Raw genomic sequence first — 14,278 nt, 5'->3', positions numbered from 1 at the left:
CGATTCAATGTCAGTGACCGTGGAGATACAAACGGGAGCAAATACTGAGCAGAAATGGAGAAAGAAAGGGATATTTTGATTGGTCAATTTATCTTCGAAGCCCTGGCAGATGGCTCTCGCAACAAGACCAAAGTTTGTATTTACTGTCGCTGTGATTGGAATTGTCACGGACTACGCCGTTGTCGACTTGCCAGAGAGAAGCGAGAAGGTACTGAAGCACTGCTGGTATCGTTTTATTTTCATTTAAAAACAGTCGTAACTTGGCATACAAGTGTCCCAACTAACGAGTGTTTGTCACGTTGAGAAAAACTGATTGATTAAGGTCCATTTCAGTTAGAGTTGGACCTACTGGAACAAATAATGATGCTAAACAAGGTTCCACTGTATTTATTTCTTTTATTATGCATTGTTGTTTTAAATGTATTGTTTTATTTGATTTACTATTTTTTAATCGTCCTAATTCAAACTTGTGCTTTTTATTATTTACTGCATTATGATTTTGTGCAGCAAACAAAAACTGTGTTTATAAAAGTTGCCAAATAAATAAAGTGGATTGGATCGGTATCGATTCTGTCAATATTTGGATCGATCGTCCCACGCTTGGTGAACAGAAGGTGAAATACCTCTGGTAACCCATCTGCTCGCACACAGCTTTGCCATAGTCGTCATCCCACTTGTCAGCACACACTGGCATCCATGACTGGCTGTGTGACGAGAAACTCTGCAACATGAAGTTGCTTCCATGAAGGCGAACTGTGAAAGGGAGGGAATAGTCCCCGTCAAGCATACAACACAGACACAGCACGTGGTAAAGATTTTAAGCTTTTTACAGCACTGGGACTCATCCTCTGCCTCAGAGCAATCGATGACCCCGTCACACCACTGGGAGGAGCGCAGACACCTCCCGCTTTTTCGACACGACCTCCCAAGTGCACACTGGTAGTACACTAAGACATAAAGAAGGGCGTACATGAATAGGCATCTGCTGAGAAATGAACTTGTGTTCTGTTCCTGTGACGTACAGAAGTACCACAGCAGGAGGGCGAGGACCGCCAGGACCATCAGGACACATATGGATGCACAGAGGGCACGTTTCCATTGACATTTCCTTATTCCTGGAAGGGTCAGACAAAAAAAAGCCACTGAGATGCGTCACTGTGCACACGACAAGGGCCTGCGAACAGTCAAAGTGAAACCAGTTATGTAAAAGATTGACAGCCCTTACAGATTTGCATAGTATCACCCACACGAAGTCAAGCTTGAACAGTGCTGCTTGTGCCGCAGATAAGACGGAAAAGTATCACAAATATGTTACTGGAGTTACGGATTATTTGGAACTACTTCCAGTGTGTTTGTGTACATTGTCCTCCATGACATAACATAACATGCTGATTAACTTTTATTTACATTGCTGCCGATTCAAGGGCAAGAAACCGTACTTAACCGTAACTTAACCTTGCTTCATGAAGACATTGGATACACACTGGATCCCCCCCCATGCTCACAAGTCAGCATTTGTGACCTCGTAAATTTGCAGGTTTTAAGTACAAAAAAAAAAAATAATAAAAAAAAGGCATGTTTTTTCCCGCAGAAAATACATTTCCTTCACCCGAAGTCAGTAATAATTCATTAATTGATACGTGATACTACCGGTCAAATGTACTGTACTGTACTGTAATGTATTTTTACATGTTTCTGTCTTTATTAGGGCTGTCAAATGATTACATTTTTTTTAATTCATTAACCATGATTAATCATCGGAAATATGACAAATTTAACACCTGTATTTTATTTATGCAGAAAAATAAATGACAGAAGGATGAACAGCTACAAACGAACCAAAAATTTTAATCAATCTAAAAGATCCCACACATGTATGGATGTATTTTCCTATAGAAATCCGGGTTATCATGGGCAATGAGGAGTTGCGTTCACACCACGTAATATTCGTGTGTGTGCTGGGGATTTCCGAAAGGAAAGGAAAATACAGAAAGGAATAACCACTGATTGTCCTTCTTTGGCTTTCTGTTTATTTAGACCACACATACGCGCATCATAAAGGCACTGCTGTGGTGTTCGGAGTGTCCGTGAATGCATCTCCAGAATGAGGAAGTGTTGTTCTCAGGATGAACAGACTAGAGACGTGTTTGTGAGTTAGTACGACGGAGAATTAGGGCCACGTTGAAAAACAACAAAATAATCTGACATTTCGAGAATAATGGAGAAAAAAAGTCGTAACATTACGAGATTAAAGTCGTGATATTATGTGTCATCGTGACGTTTGTGACAGAGGGAAAATAGAGCATAGCTCTGCCTAAGGCGGAACTGCGAAAGGCTCGACACGCTAATCGGTTTGTGCTCAACTGCTGTGTTTTGCTGCCACGTTATAAGTAAAAGCTTGCCTGAGGCAAGAGGAAAGTTTCCTTCCTTCCTTCCTGAAGAGCTATGCTCTATTTGACCTCTGGCACGATGACACGTAATTTTACAATATTATTCTTGTAAATTTACGACTTTATGAGGAAAAAAAGAGAGTTGTAAATTTACGAGAAAAAAGTTGTAATATTACAACTTTCTTTCCTCGTAAATTTACGACATTTACGACATTATTCTCAAAATGTACGATTATTTTTGTCTTCCAATGTGGCCCTAATACGCCGTCGTTAATTGGAACTACATATGTGGTGTTGGAATTGCACTGCTGTTGGTGTGTTCAGGTCAGAATAAGAGAGCATCTGCTGACATAATACAGATAACAGGGTGGCTTGCCATGACGCGCACGTTGTTTGGTGGTCCTTGAAGGCACCATAGTTGCTGTGAGACACAAAAGTGACACATATACTGTATAACTTCTACATTTTATCTGTTCATCTTACATCTCTTCTTCTTAGGTCTGCTATGTAATTTCTTTGCAGTAAGTATATACCCTGACTGTCATTGCACCACATGGTTACATTGCCTTATCACGTTCCTAGGATTTCACACTTGGCAAAGACTACATTTGGAAAACAGGAGGTGAACAAATGAATTGCAACTGATGTGAAACAGATGACTGGTAGGATCAAATAAGCTTTGCTTCTTCCTACTCCTATTTGGACATGTGGAACTGTGAACTGTACTGTGTGATGTACATGTATGCATGTTCAACATGAATTAAACCATTACCATTAGCAATCATTAGTGGTGAGTACCTCAGTCAATACAAGAACTTGGCCAAAAACTACTCTGGACAGAAATAAGGAGGAGGAGCTAGCCATTCTGATCAAGCCTAAGCAGTATCTAAAGGTGATGCTCAGGTTTTCCATGGCAACGTTAATACGTTCGTCATAGAGAGTGACGTGAGTAAAAGTGGGTCAATGATCAAGTAGTTTCACCCTTTCCGAGCAAATACGCAATATCAGTCAATCAATCAATCAGGCATAAATGAGCTCTGGTTTCCCTTAATGTTAACTTATCACCATAATAAGACATATTGAACAATTGTGTGACCTTTTCTATTCCTAATGCGTACAAAGCGAGGTACATGTCGACAGAGTGTAATAAATCGGAACTACAGTACAGTAGATCCCGGCTTTTTGCAGGGGTTATGTTCCATAAACACACGAGTAATCGATACGGCCATAACAATGGCTATTTTTGACACCCCCCCTCCCCCCCCCCCCCCCCCCCACACACACACACCCTCCTGCTAACTTGCCGATGTTCTCCCCAAATTTCAGATCAACATTTGCAATAAAAGACTGACTATTGCAGTTAGTACATTAGATTGAGCCCCAGAAGGCTTCCTTTCTCTTGCCAATTGTCATTGATCAGTCGCGACACAATCCAGGTTTAAGCCCTAAATATGCCTCACACACTTATTAAACACGTTTCAAGTATAAAATGCATAGCTACTCAACACTAATGAATGATAATTCACCTTGCGATGGACAAAAAAAACATTATCAGAGAAGCATAAAGATATAAACATGCAAAAATGGTGAGCTTTCTAACAGCGGTACATTTATGCTGTACACTTTACCTGTATTATCACATATTTATATCAATTATTGCCATGAGCTGTGTTTTCTGCAAAAAAAAAATTCCTATTTTCAGAGGGGGAAAAAAATTGACCAAAAATCCTCAAATTTGTGGGGCTACTGCATATTCTTTGTAGTTTTCCTCATCAAATATTTGCCTGACAACTTAGGTGAGATTGTCTGCGTCACAAAGTTTTGTGACGTAGCTTCTCATCAGTGAATACCTTTGTTTTGTACGGTAGCTTGCGGCGTAGTTTGGAGGGTGTTGATGGGCGCAGGAGAGGCGACAACGTAGCTGGGTGTTGCTTGAGGGAGGGAGGGGTAAATCCCAACCTGTGGGGCGTACGGTGGTGGTCTACCTTCCTCATGCTGAAAACTGATGTTATCGTAAGTGGGAGGATTTTCCTGCACAAAAGACGACAAAACAAATCACTTGTCGCTGGTTACAGAGGCAAGAATAATTTGGAATGACTTATGTATTTATGTATACCTGATTAACAAGAATGTCACAGCTACCCATTACTTAGTCCTTTTTGGAACATTTTAGCTATTTAGCAATGGTCTTCAACTTTTGATCATCAGCATATTTCAATTTAATGCTTGTTTGTAATAAATTGCTTACTCAAAATGTATTGTCTCCTTTCAATTGTTTTTTAAAATGCGTATTTTATTGGATATATATAAAAAAAATAGTAATTATTGCTTTATTTTTAAGTGCCTTTGAAATCCTTGAAAAGCACTTCTAAATAAAATGTATTATTATTCAAATGAACTTACCTGAATGACAGTCATGGTGAATCTGGTCACACAGCCTGGTCAGGGTGTCTGTTAAATGTAAACGTTTAATAAACAAAATGATAAACAAATACAATTCAAAAACAATTATAGAGAAACAATTGCATAAGCAAATGAATTTTTCAACATTATTCTCATGCACTGCAGACACAAAAACCAGTAATGACTTTGTATTTGCATCTCTATATCTCTAAGCAAGGATATTTTCTTAACTTTCTTTTCACACTGCTGTCTTCTTACATCTGCATAGGCCTTAAAGCAACATTTTTCACTTAATTATATTCTTTTTGTGCCTTATAGTCAAGGTATTTTACAATAAATATTGATTTGAGGGTAAAATGAAGACTAAGACAGTAAAATATCTATAATAAATGGGTAAAATAAAAAAAAGAGACAAAATAAGCACATTCCTTGATTTTTCTACAACAAGCGTATTTTAAAACATTCTGACTTTTTAATATTATGTGGTGAATGCTGCTGTTCTCAAGTAGACTAGCTTATAAAGGAATCCTCCATAGATGTCGGGCCTACCTTGGAATCTCTGGCAGTTCCTTCAGCACTCAGATTCTCTATGTCCTCTCTGCGTCAGTCCTGTTCTGTCTGATATGCGCTTGAGAGGTTGCGATCAACAGCTACGACCACACCTCTTTCACTGTGTGCACAAGCCAGCCTGTTAGTCTCTCTCTGGATTTATTCAGCTCTTCAAAGATGGCATGAGCAAACAGCTATTCAAACCAGTTCTGGACAAAATCTCAAATTACATCCCAGAGTTGTGGGGAGATGAATAAAATCCAATTCACTCAATGTATTATTAGTCTGTTCCGTTCAAATCTCAACAATGCGACTGGTAGAAGAAAAAAAATGTCAGATTGTGCAGAAGAGCATCTTTTAACTTGCTCGGACACATCATTGGAAAATGCACACACCTAAAGTAATACAAAACTATAACAGAACTTCTTGAAATATTGAAAAAGTAACTTTTTGCAACGATGAGCCTGACGTAGCTGCTGTCCTTAATCAGTAACAAAACAAATGAGAAGGTAAAACCAAAGAAAATACTTGTGGCCAAAAGGACTATGAGACCCTGTTAATATTTAGCTCATTGTTTGACTGAACTGGCAGGCAAAAGAAAGCGAAGGAGGAGAATCTACCAGCCTGAGGAACATTATGTCCTTGCTGCAGTTTAACATCTATTTTACTAAGCAAACGTACTGCTCTTAAAAGAAAGCGTAACATTTCATTGACACTAGACATGCAAACCAAGCAACAAGCACACTTGTTTCCTTACCTTTTTCCTTCAGTGTATGCTCACGTCACTACAATTCAATCAATATTATATCATTACACATACTTGAGAAAAACAGTGAGCAAAATTGTGAACAAATGTTTAAAAATGCAAATGAACTTTCTTCCGTTGCTTTTTTTGTGTTGTTTTTTTGTATTTGTTTTTTTTATGTTAAATGTCGGCGATAATGATCCGTAAAGTGGCTGCAATTCACTATGTACAGTAAAAGGAGAGAAAGGAGAAGAACGGGAAGAGGGAAGGAGGAGGAGGAGAATGAGAATGAGAGGAAGATGGTAAATAATGCAATCGTCATTTCCAGCAAGTGTGCAAAGAAAGTAATGAATTTCAGACAGCACTACACTGTCAGAATTGGCACACTCAAACAGTAAACAGTGTACTTGAAGTATTCCATTTGAGACATATCATTTGTCTCCAAGAACAAGCATGCAACAATGTTTGTATAAGAACTATTTATTTAGCCATTCAATTCAGAGTTAAATATGAACTCAAACAGAGGAGTGTGACATGAACGTTTTAGGAATCAAGTCCTTATCGCTGCATGAATAAGGCCACCAGCACTGGAATCTTGATGATAAAAGTGTACTGTACCTTATCACAGCATTGGGAGTCTAACAGCCCTCACCACACGTTTCACAAGAAACAACTGTTTCATTTAGCTTGCTACAATTTCTGGATAATAATAGAAGAGGCGCCACCCCCTCCATTGCAGATACCTGCCAGACCGTACTGGCCAGACTTTAGGTTGTGCACCATGTGACCCACAATTCTTGCTCCAGACATCCTGACAAGTGAGGAAAAAAGAAAGTTAGAGAGAGGGGCGGGGGTCAACCAACGTCAATATGGCTTCAATATGCAACTATAGTATTGTCGCCACAATCCAGCATCACATATCTTCGAGCAAACAATATGAGCGTGGTGAAATTCTTGATACAGAGGAACCCATTTGTGTTGATGCCTCTCGGACTGGCGGACTGACGTCGACGTAGATTTTGTTGACATGGCTTTCCTCCATTTGTGCATATATTTATTTTGATTATTCTGTTTTCATATGATCGTTTATACTCAGTGGTACATTTGGACCGTCAAACAAATTTGGCGTCACCTTTTTTTTTCCTTTTAGATTTGGGACTGCCTGTTTGCCCTCACCCTTAAACACATTAGAGTCGTCCTTCGCTACGCTGCGGTTCACATATCGCTCCCACTCTCTATTGCGGTTCTTCAAAAACGTATTTATTAATAAATGATCTCTGTTTTGTGGTTGACTATGGCCTGTTAGTCAAAACATTGAAAACAAGTCATATGTAGTATTCTGGTCACTAGGCATCAGTAATCTTACATTGATAGCACATTACATTACCTTAACACTGCACTAAGTCATCCATGGCATGTCCGACATGATAAGAGTGAAAGGAATTCTCCTCCCATTTCGTGTGCAAGTGGTAAATTTTGGCTTCTTACTCTGTCCTTCTCCACTCCGTTTCTTAAGTTTAGAACAAGTCAACTGGAGGCTAACTAGTAAGCTCGGTAGCTTGCTATATGCTGTGAGCGACGGCCGTCGCTGTTGTGGTTTCACGTGGCTTAGTGATGATTAAATTAACAATACTACGACGCACGCCGACATAAGCGGTCCCATTTTTCACAGAAATGACTCCTTTGAGTCTCAAATTTTGTGTTAAGCAGTCGACCATGTATGTTGACGTTGACTTACGCGGGACGCTTTTAGTAATAATACCAACACGTAGCAGTACTTGTTGACGTAAGCGGGACCGACTTAAACGCGTTTCACTGTCTTCTTCTTCCCTCTCGTATTGCGCCTGTATGGACCAGTAACATTCACTCAATCTCACCCAATGGGATGTCCCAGTGACACAGCTCCCCCGTTGACGTTGACTTTGTCCGGATCAATGTCCAGCATTTTAATGTTGGCCAGAACGACGACACTGAACGCCTCGTTGATCTCCCACATGGCGATATCATCTTTGGTGAGCCCGGCTGCATCCAGCACCTAACAGCACATTTAAAAGAGTGTGTTATGATACTGGAACAACTACTTCTGATTTTTATTTTGAAAGAAAAAAAGTGATTGTTTTAAATTAGTCCCCCATGCTGAACCTGGCATCCTCCATCAAATCTTCAACATGAGTCTGCCACTCCTACGGAGAAACGCCTCTCTGGTATCTGGTCTGAACTACCAACCCGTTGTCTGCACTGACGTTACATGTCATGAAGGTGATGGAGAGACTGGTTCTGACCCACCTGCGACCACAGGAGTAAGCTGCTCTGGACGCTCTGCTGTTTGCCCAGCAGCACTCACACCAAGATGGTAGTAGTGGTACCGTGAGAGTCATGTTCTCCAGTGCTTTCAATACCATCAACCTTTATTGTTGCGTGACAAACCCCTCCACTGACTAGCTGTCAGACAAAACCCAGTGTGTGCACTCGGGGAGTACCTACTCTGTCTGATGTTGTGACCAGTAACATCGGCAAAGCACAAGGAACTGTCTTGTCTCCTCTTCTGTTCACCTGGTAACACCTCATACTTCGAATTCAACGATGTACAGTAGCGGTTCTCTGTGGTGGCGTGGTTAATCAAGGATTGACAGGAATAAGAGTGGCTTTGTACGCTGGTTCAGCAGTAATCATTGAAGTCCTCAACACATCTACCGTAATTTCCGGTGTATAAACCGCTACTTTTTTGTTCAACTTTGAACCCTGCTGCTTACGCAGCGGTGCGGCTATTTTATGCCTAAGTTATAATCTCGTGACATCTCCTTTACTTCAGAAGTACTACTAACTGTTAAGTTGCTGTTTGATGAGTTTAGTGTTCTTTGTTAGATGACACAGTGAGTCAGACTGTTAATTTGAGTAATGACCTCCTGCAATTTCCAATGGTTGACAAGCTCCTCGTGACTTTTCCCATAGCTCATGATTGGCTCCTATCACATAAAGAGCTGCCTGGTCCTCACAGACTTGTGCGTGCCACAATATGCCATTTTATGACCTGGACATGGGCAGCTTATATACTGTATGTTCAAAACTGTTTTTTCCTCTAAATTTAGTGGGTGTGACTTATACACCGGAATTTATGGTAGCTATGTTCAGATAGTCTGCAACTCTGCATACTTACTTTTGGTACCGCATATGCAGGAGCAATGGGGAAATCAATGGGTGCAACAGCAGCATCAGCAAAAGCTAGGTGGGAGGGGGAGAACAGATAATTGAAGATTCTATTAAAATCTACAAACAAAAAAGTCTCTTGACACTCAGCTGCCATTCTAGCTTGTTAGATTGCCGTTATAGAAAGGTGGCAAAATTTGGTGCTAACATTTAACCGGTTGACAACAGCATTGCCCTTTTTTCTACACCTTTTCCATAATATCTTCTTGTAGGTATCGCCATAAGAAAAAATGCACAGCAATCCCACACCACTTCGTGCTTCAAATTTCACGGCTTCACTCTATATTTAAAAAATCTCAGTGACTGCAACAGTAGCTGTCGCACTCACTGACCGCGGTTTCATAGTTGAATAAAGCCTATTGTTTTGTTTTGTTTTGTTTTTTAAGTATGAATATTTCAGAAAATTGTATATATTTTTTGCCTAAATTATTAAAGCAGAAAAATGGCTAAATGACAACCACAGGGATAAAAGTAAGGAACTGTTCTCTTTTTATGACGGTTTCATTTCATTCTTGTATGTTATTTTCTTATTACTGTGTTTGATATGCCCTTCATGTGTTCCGTGTACAGTGTGAGTGACTTAGAAGTTCATTTAGGTATGTAGGTAAGTTCATAGGCATAGGTTCCGACTTACACTAAAACTCAACTACATCACAGTCTAGAAACCTGTGCTGACACGATTGAAATGCTGCTTGACTTGATGGCAGAGCAGATGGCAGATGGACTTACATACAATCCTGGCCAAGGGAGTGACATGCAGTCTTTTTGCAGCCTCTGCTGTCATTAAGACAAGGGCAGCCGCCCCGTCGTTCAGAGTGCTGGCATTGGCTGCAGTTACTGTGCCTGAAAAAGTGAACAAAATACCCTAAATAAGGCATTTTACTGAAGAAAGAGTATAAAAACACATTACCATTTTCTTTCTGGAATACTGCCTTAAGTTTGGGGACTTTGCTGAAATCCACCCGCCTCCACTCCTCATCCTCGGACACAACCACATCAGGTTTTCCTGAGGGAACGAACATGACCTTTACATGCAGCAAAAACGTGCCACGGACAAAAGGGAAAAAGTGTGTTTTGCCACAAACCTCTCTGAGGGATGCTAACTGGTACAATCTCCTTGGCCAACACGCCCGACTCATACGCGATTTTGCTGCGAGTGTATGAGCCGAGAGCATAATTGTCCTGCTCCTCTCTGGAGATTCTGCTGTTCTTAGCCGTGTTCTCGGCACAGTTGCCCTGTTTGGTACAACACATCACAAAATTCGGCTCAGCAATGTGTAACATCACCGTGAACTTAATCTTGTACAGTAGGTTTTCTGCTAGCTAAAAAAAAAAAAAAAAAAACTACTACTTTTATTGTAGTAATATTAAACAGGAAACGGGACAGTTACCATGTGGAATTTATTGTAGACATCAGTGAGTCCGTCCTTTACGATGAGGTCTTCCATCCTCACTCCGCCATAGGCTGGTGTTTCTCTGGCCATCACGTAGGGTACATTGGACATGCTCTCCATACCTCCTGCCACCATCACATCCTTAGCAAACATGAACACACATAAGCTCCTTTTGCACAGCAGGTTTCTGGTCAATTTTGGGGACCAAAACAAGACTCCACGAGGGGTCGGAGACATAAGGTAGTAGAGTGTGGATCCCCGCATATTCATTCATTCTCAGGTCGGGTTGGTGATCATTTGTAAATACGAGGTAATACAGGTCAAATGTACAGCATATATGTACCACTGTTAGAAAGGCCACCATTTTTACATGTTTGTGTCTTCATGCTTTGCTGCTAATGTCTTTTCATCAAGCATAGAGACTTCTCACTTTGTTCGGGGCTCCCTGAACGCACCATAGTTGTGTGCCAAGACCCCCCCCCCCAACACACACACACGGTTTGAAACACTTTAAGTTGAGAACAAATAAATTGGAGGCTAAATAGTTATCTTGCTATACGCTATGAATGGCGGTCGTCTCGTGTCCCTGCAGTGATCCCATAGCCTGCGTATTAGTGCTGCGCAATGTGTTGTAAACAAAGAATAATAGGAGTGTAAATGTGACTATAGGAGTGTTATTTCATGTCTACAGGGCTCTAATAATGGTAAAAAAAAAATTATTTAGAAAGTCATATACAGGTTTTCTATGCTTCAACTACAAAAATATTTTGTTTATCAATACTGAATCCTACTTTGAGAGAATTCACATATGGCGGTGGAGTCTGGAAACAATTAACTGTGATAAACGAGGGACGACTGTATACATATTATGGCATATTCGCTTTCTCAGACGCTGCCACAGCTTAATAAATCCACCAAATAGAAGACAAACTGCCGTGTTAGTCGTTAGAACCTATACATTTTATACTTTAAGTTGTCAAACGTAGACATTTTTTGGGCGTATCAACCACGTGCAAGATTTTTGTCATTCGCATTTGGTCCTGGGACCCCCGCGAACACTGCACCTCCCAAACAGGCACATTGCTTCTGCAGCTTCATCAAGACTGATTTACAGAATTGTTCCTTGGACCTCGCTGCCAGGCAAATGCAAAACACAATGGACCACAGGGACCTTGTAGTTCCAGGATCTACAATGAATTAGAAGTTCCTGGTCATTTGGTGGAAAGGAGGGGCAATAAATAAAGATATTGTGAAATCTACTGTGAGTGATTGCCCATCAGATTTGATCATCTGTGTGGAAAAATACAGCGCCTTGATGGAGTCATCTGTGTGAGGCATGAATTTTATATACCATGCACCACGTCTGGTGGATCTCAGGACAGCTACCTGGTGTCCGCACATTAGACTCTGTGCCGACATCATGATGGACTTCATCCCAGAGGCACACACTTTGTTGATGGTCGTTGCCGGGGTGCCGAGTGTCAAACCTGAAAGGATGAATACATAGAGATAAAAAAATCAAACACAGTGTTTACAGACACGATGGGGCGGGGGTCTGACTATCACGGACAACAAACACGCTCACACATACACCCACACGGCGTAGTCGAATGTACTGTGATCACTCCTCTGTGGTTACATTTGGGGTGTGTGTAAAAAATGTTTAAAAACGGTTTTCCGCCATTCACTGGTGGTCCCGGTGTGTAACCTCTGCGAAAGACGGGGATCTACTCTACTAAAAGTTTTATCATTTTGACTAAAATCTAACAGCAGCACATTTCTTCAGTTAATTAAATCACACACATCTTACCTGCATGCCATTGAACATCATATATTCACTGACATCATTATAGTCTAGTACACCACAAACAATTTGGCCTGTTTTATGCTTTTCGTCCACTAGGTGGCTTAGTAGAGCAGATGAATTCTCAATAAGCTTAGGCCTTGATGGAGCAATTTGAATGAAAGCTTCAATGCTTCACTAGCCATCACTTGTAGAGGCTGATGCTTGCAGTTAGGATAAACAGTGTATGGTAGGTTGGTTGTTGATAGAGGCATGTGGATGCCAACACTGCACGTCCCCATTATTCACAAAAACTGTGAAACTGACAGCTTTATGAGATGTTCATGCTGGGGAAAATAACGCCCCAACCATTATTCATACCTGCCCCAAGCAAGGCTTGTCTGGTGGGTGCCTGTCCTTCTCCTGCTTGGAGCACGTTGCCCATGTAGACCTCATTCACATCTTCAGGCTTTATTCCTAAAATTCAAACACATGCCACGTATTAAAGTCAAAACATATGCACGTGCTCAAGAATGATTCTCGATTAAGAAGAGCTGTACAGGTAAACTGACACAATTACTGGTGGACTTGTATGCTGGCTTGCAAAATTAAAATGTCTCCCTTGTGGGATAAAGAATGTACAGTCTAATCTAATCTAAAATTCAGCTGGGTCTCCTAAAAAAACAAAAAACAAAACGTAACAGCAGGAATCGACTGTGGAGCGTTGTATCATACCTGCTTTATCTATGGCTCCCTTTATGGCAACAGAGCCCAGTTTGGTAGCTGGAACCGCTGCCAGTGTGCCCTTGAAGGATCCCATTGGGGTACGCACTGCACTGACAATGACCACTTCCTGAAATCGTCACATGTTATATGCAATGACCATGAAATCACTTCATGCTACAAGAAACAATCATGTCACGTGTTGCGTGAAATCAGTACATGCTACAAAAATCATCATGTTCTGTTTTACATAAAATCATTACACGTTATATGAAGAAATCATATTCAGTGTAATTTCATGCTAAAGGAAGTAATCATATTGCACGTGTTGCATGAAATCAGGACATATTGCAAGGACAGCACAGTCACAGCAGAAGGATCATCAAGCCCGGCACTTACATTGAGAGAAGGACGGGAGGTGTAGGTTCTTGCCAGGTACTTCTGAATCTAAATGGGAGGAAGGAAGGTGATGTATGATGAATGCACACATGCCAATGCAACCTTGTGAATGCATGTAAAAGCAAAAAAAGTTGGCTACAATGTAGGAAAGGCTAACGTTAAGTAGACAAAAGTTGACGTGGTTGTAGTATAAGAACAAGTTAGTTTGCGGTCAAGTGAATGCCTCATCCTGACAAATTACGGTCCGTGCTTAACAAGAAGTCATTACTTTAAGCTCTTGAGGGTGTCATATATGACAACTGTTTGTTTTGCATAAGTCAACGACGCTGTGCTATCGCAATCAAGTTAGCTAGTTAGCTTAGCAGCCTGTGTTGACAACTGCAAGGGTCGGTGAGACGAGCTAATGCTACGTAGCAGCACAACAAACTAGCTAAGTGTGAAATGAACACTCATACTTACCAGGTGCTTGCATGTTTGAGCGCGGGTGGTTAAAAGTCCACTGGGTGACATTTTGAAGCTGTTGAAAGGAGTGAGGTCACGTTTGAAGACACTTCACCTTCACGCTAGCTGGTGGGCAGATCGATTCCGATGTTGACACGACCGATACCAAGGGAAACGTCAGTATCGCTTTGATACCAGCGCGATGAGATTTATATTTTTCAGTGATCTACTCATGTCTCCTGTA

At 40.9% G+C, this 14,278-nt stretch overlaps 1 protein-coding gene across 4 annotated transcripts in view; it reads right to left on the bottom strand.

The window, feature by feature from the left end:
* Positions 1–14,211, bottom strand: part of tmprss2 (transmembrane serine protease 2) — a 29,789-nt gene extending 15,578 nt beyond the window's left edge. For 3 of the 4 annotated variants that reach the window (XR_008566356.1, XM_054754735.1, XM_054754736.1), the window contains exons 1-6: positions 5,343–6,774; positions 4,794–4,841; positions 4,241–4,421; positions 1,023–1,115; positions 831–947; positions 624–753 (exon numbers count right to left, since the gene is read on the bottom strand). Coding sequence is in view for 2 of the 4 variants with exons in the window: in XM_054754735.1 (XP_054610710.1) it covers positions 624–753; positions 831–947; positions 1,023–1,115; positions 4,241–4,421; positions 4,794–4,808 (536 nt within the window). In the remaining 2 variants the exon portion in view is untranslated. Of the gene's footprint in view, positions 1–623; positions 754–830; positions 948–1,022; positions 1,116–4,240; positions 4,422–4,793; positions 4,842–5,342; positions 6,899–7,964; positions 8,123–9,244; positions 9,310–10,023; positions 10,138–10,204; positions 10,301–10,379; positions 10,531–10,685; positions 10,830–12,074; positions 12,176–12,852; positions 12,949–13,206; positions 13,325–13,593; positions 13,642–14,052 lie in introns of those variants that run through there. The other variant, XR_008566357.1, reaches the window with a different exon arrangement.
* Positions 14,212–14,278: the final 67 nt, after the last annotated feature.

The sequence above is a fragment of the Dunckerocampus dactyliophorus genome, chromosome 16, assembly GCF_027744805.1.
Source record: "Dunckerocampus dactyliophorus isolate RoL2022-P2 chromosome 16, RoL_Ddac_1.1, whole genome shotgun sequence".
Lineage (NCBI taxonomy): Eukaryota > Metazoa > Chordata > Actinopteri > Syngnathiformes > Syngnathidae > Dunckerocampus > Dunckerocampus dactyliophorus.
This window is presented reverse-complemented; position numbering and strand designations above follow the sequence as displayed.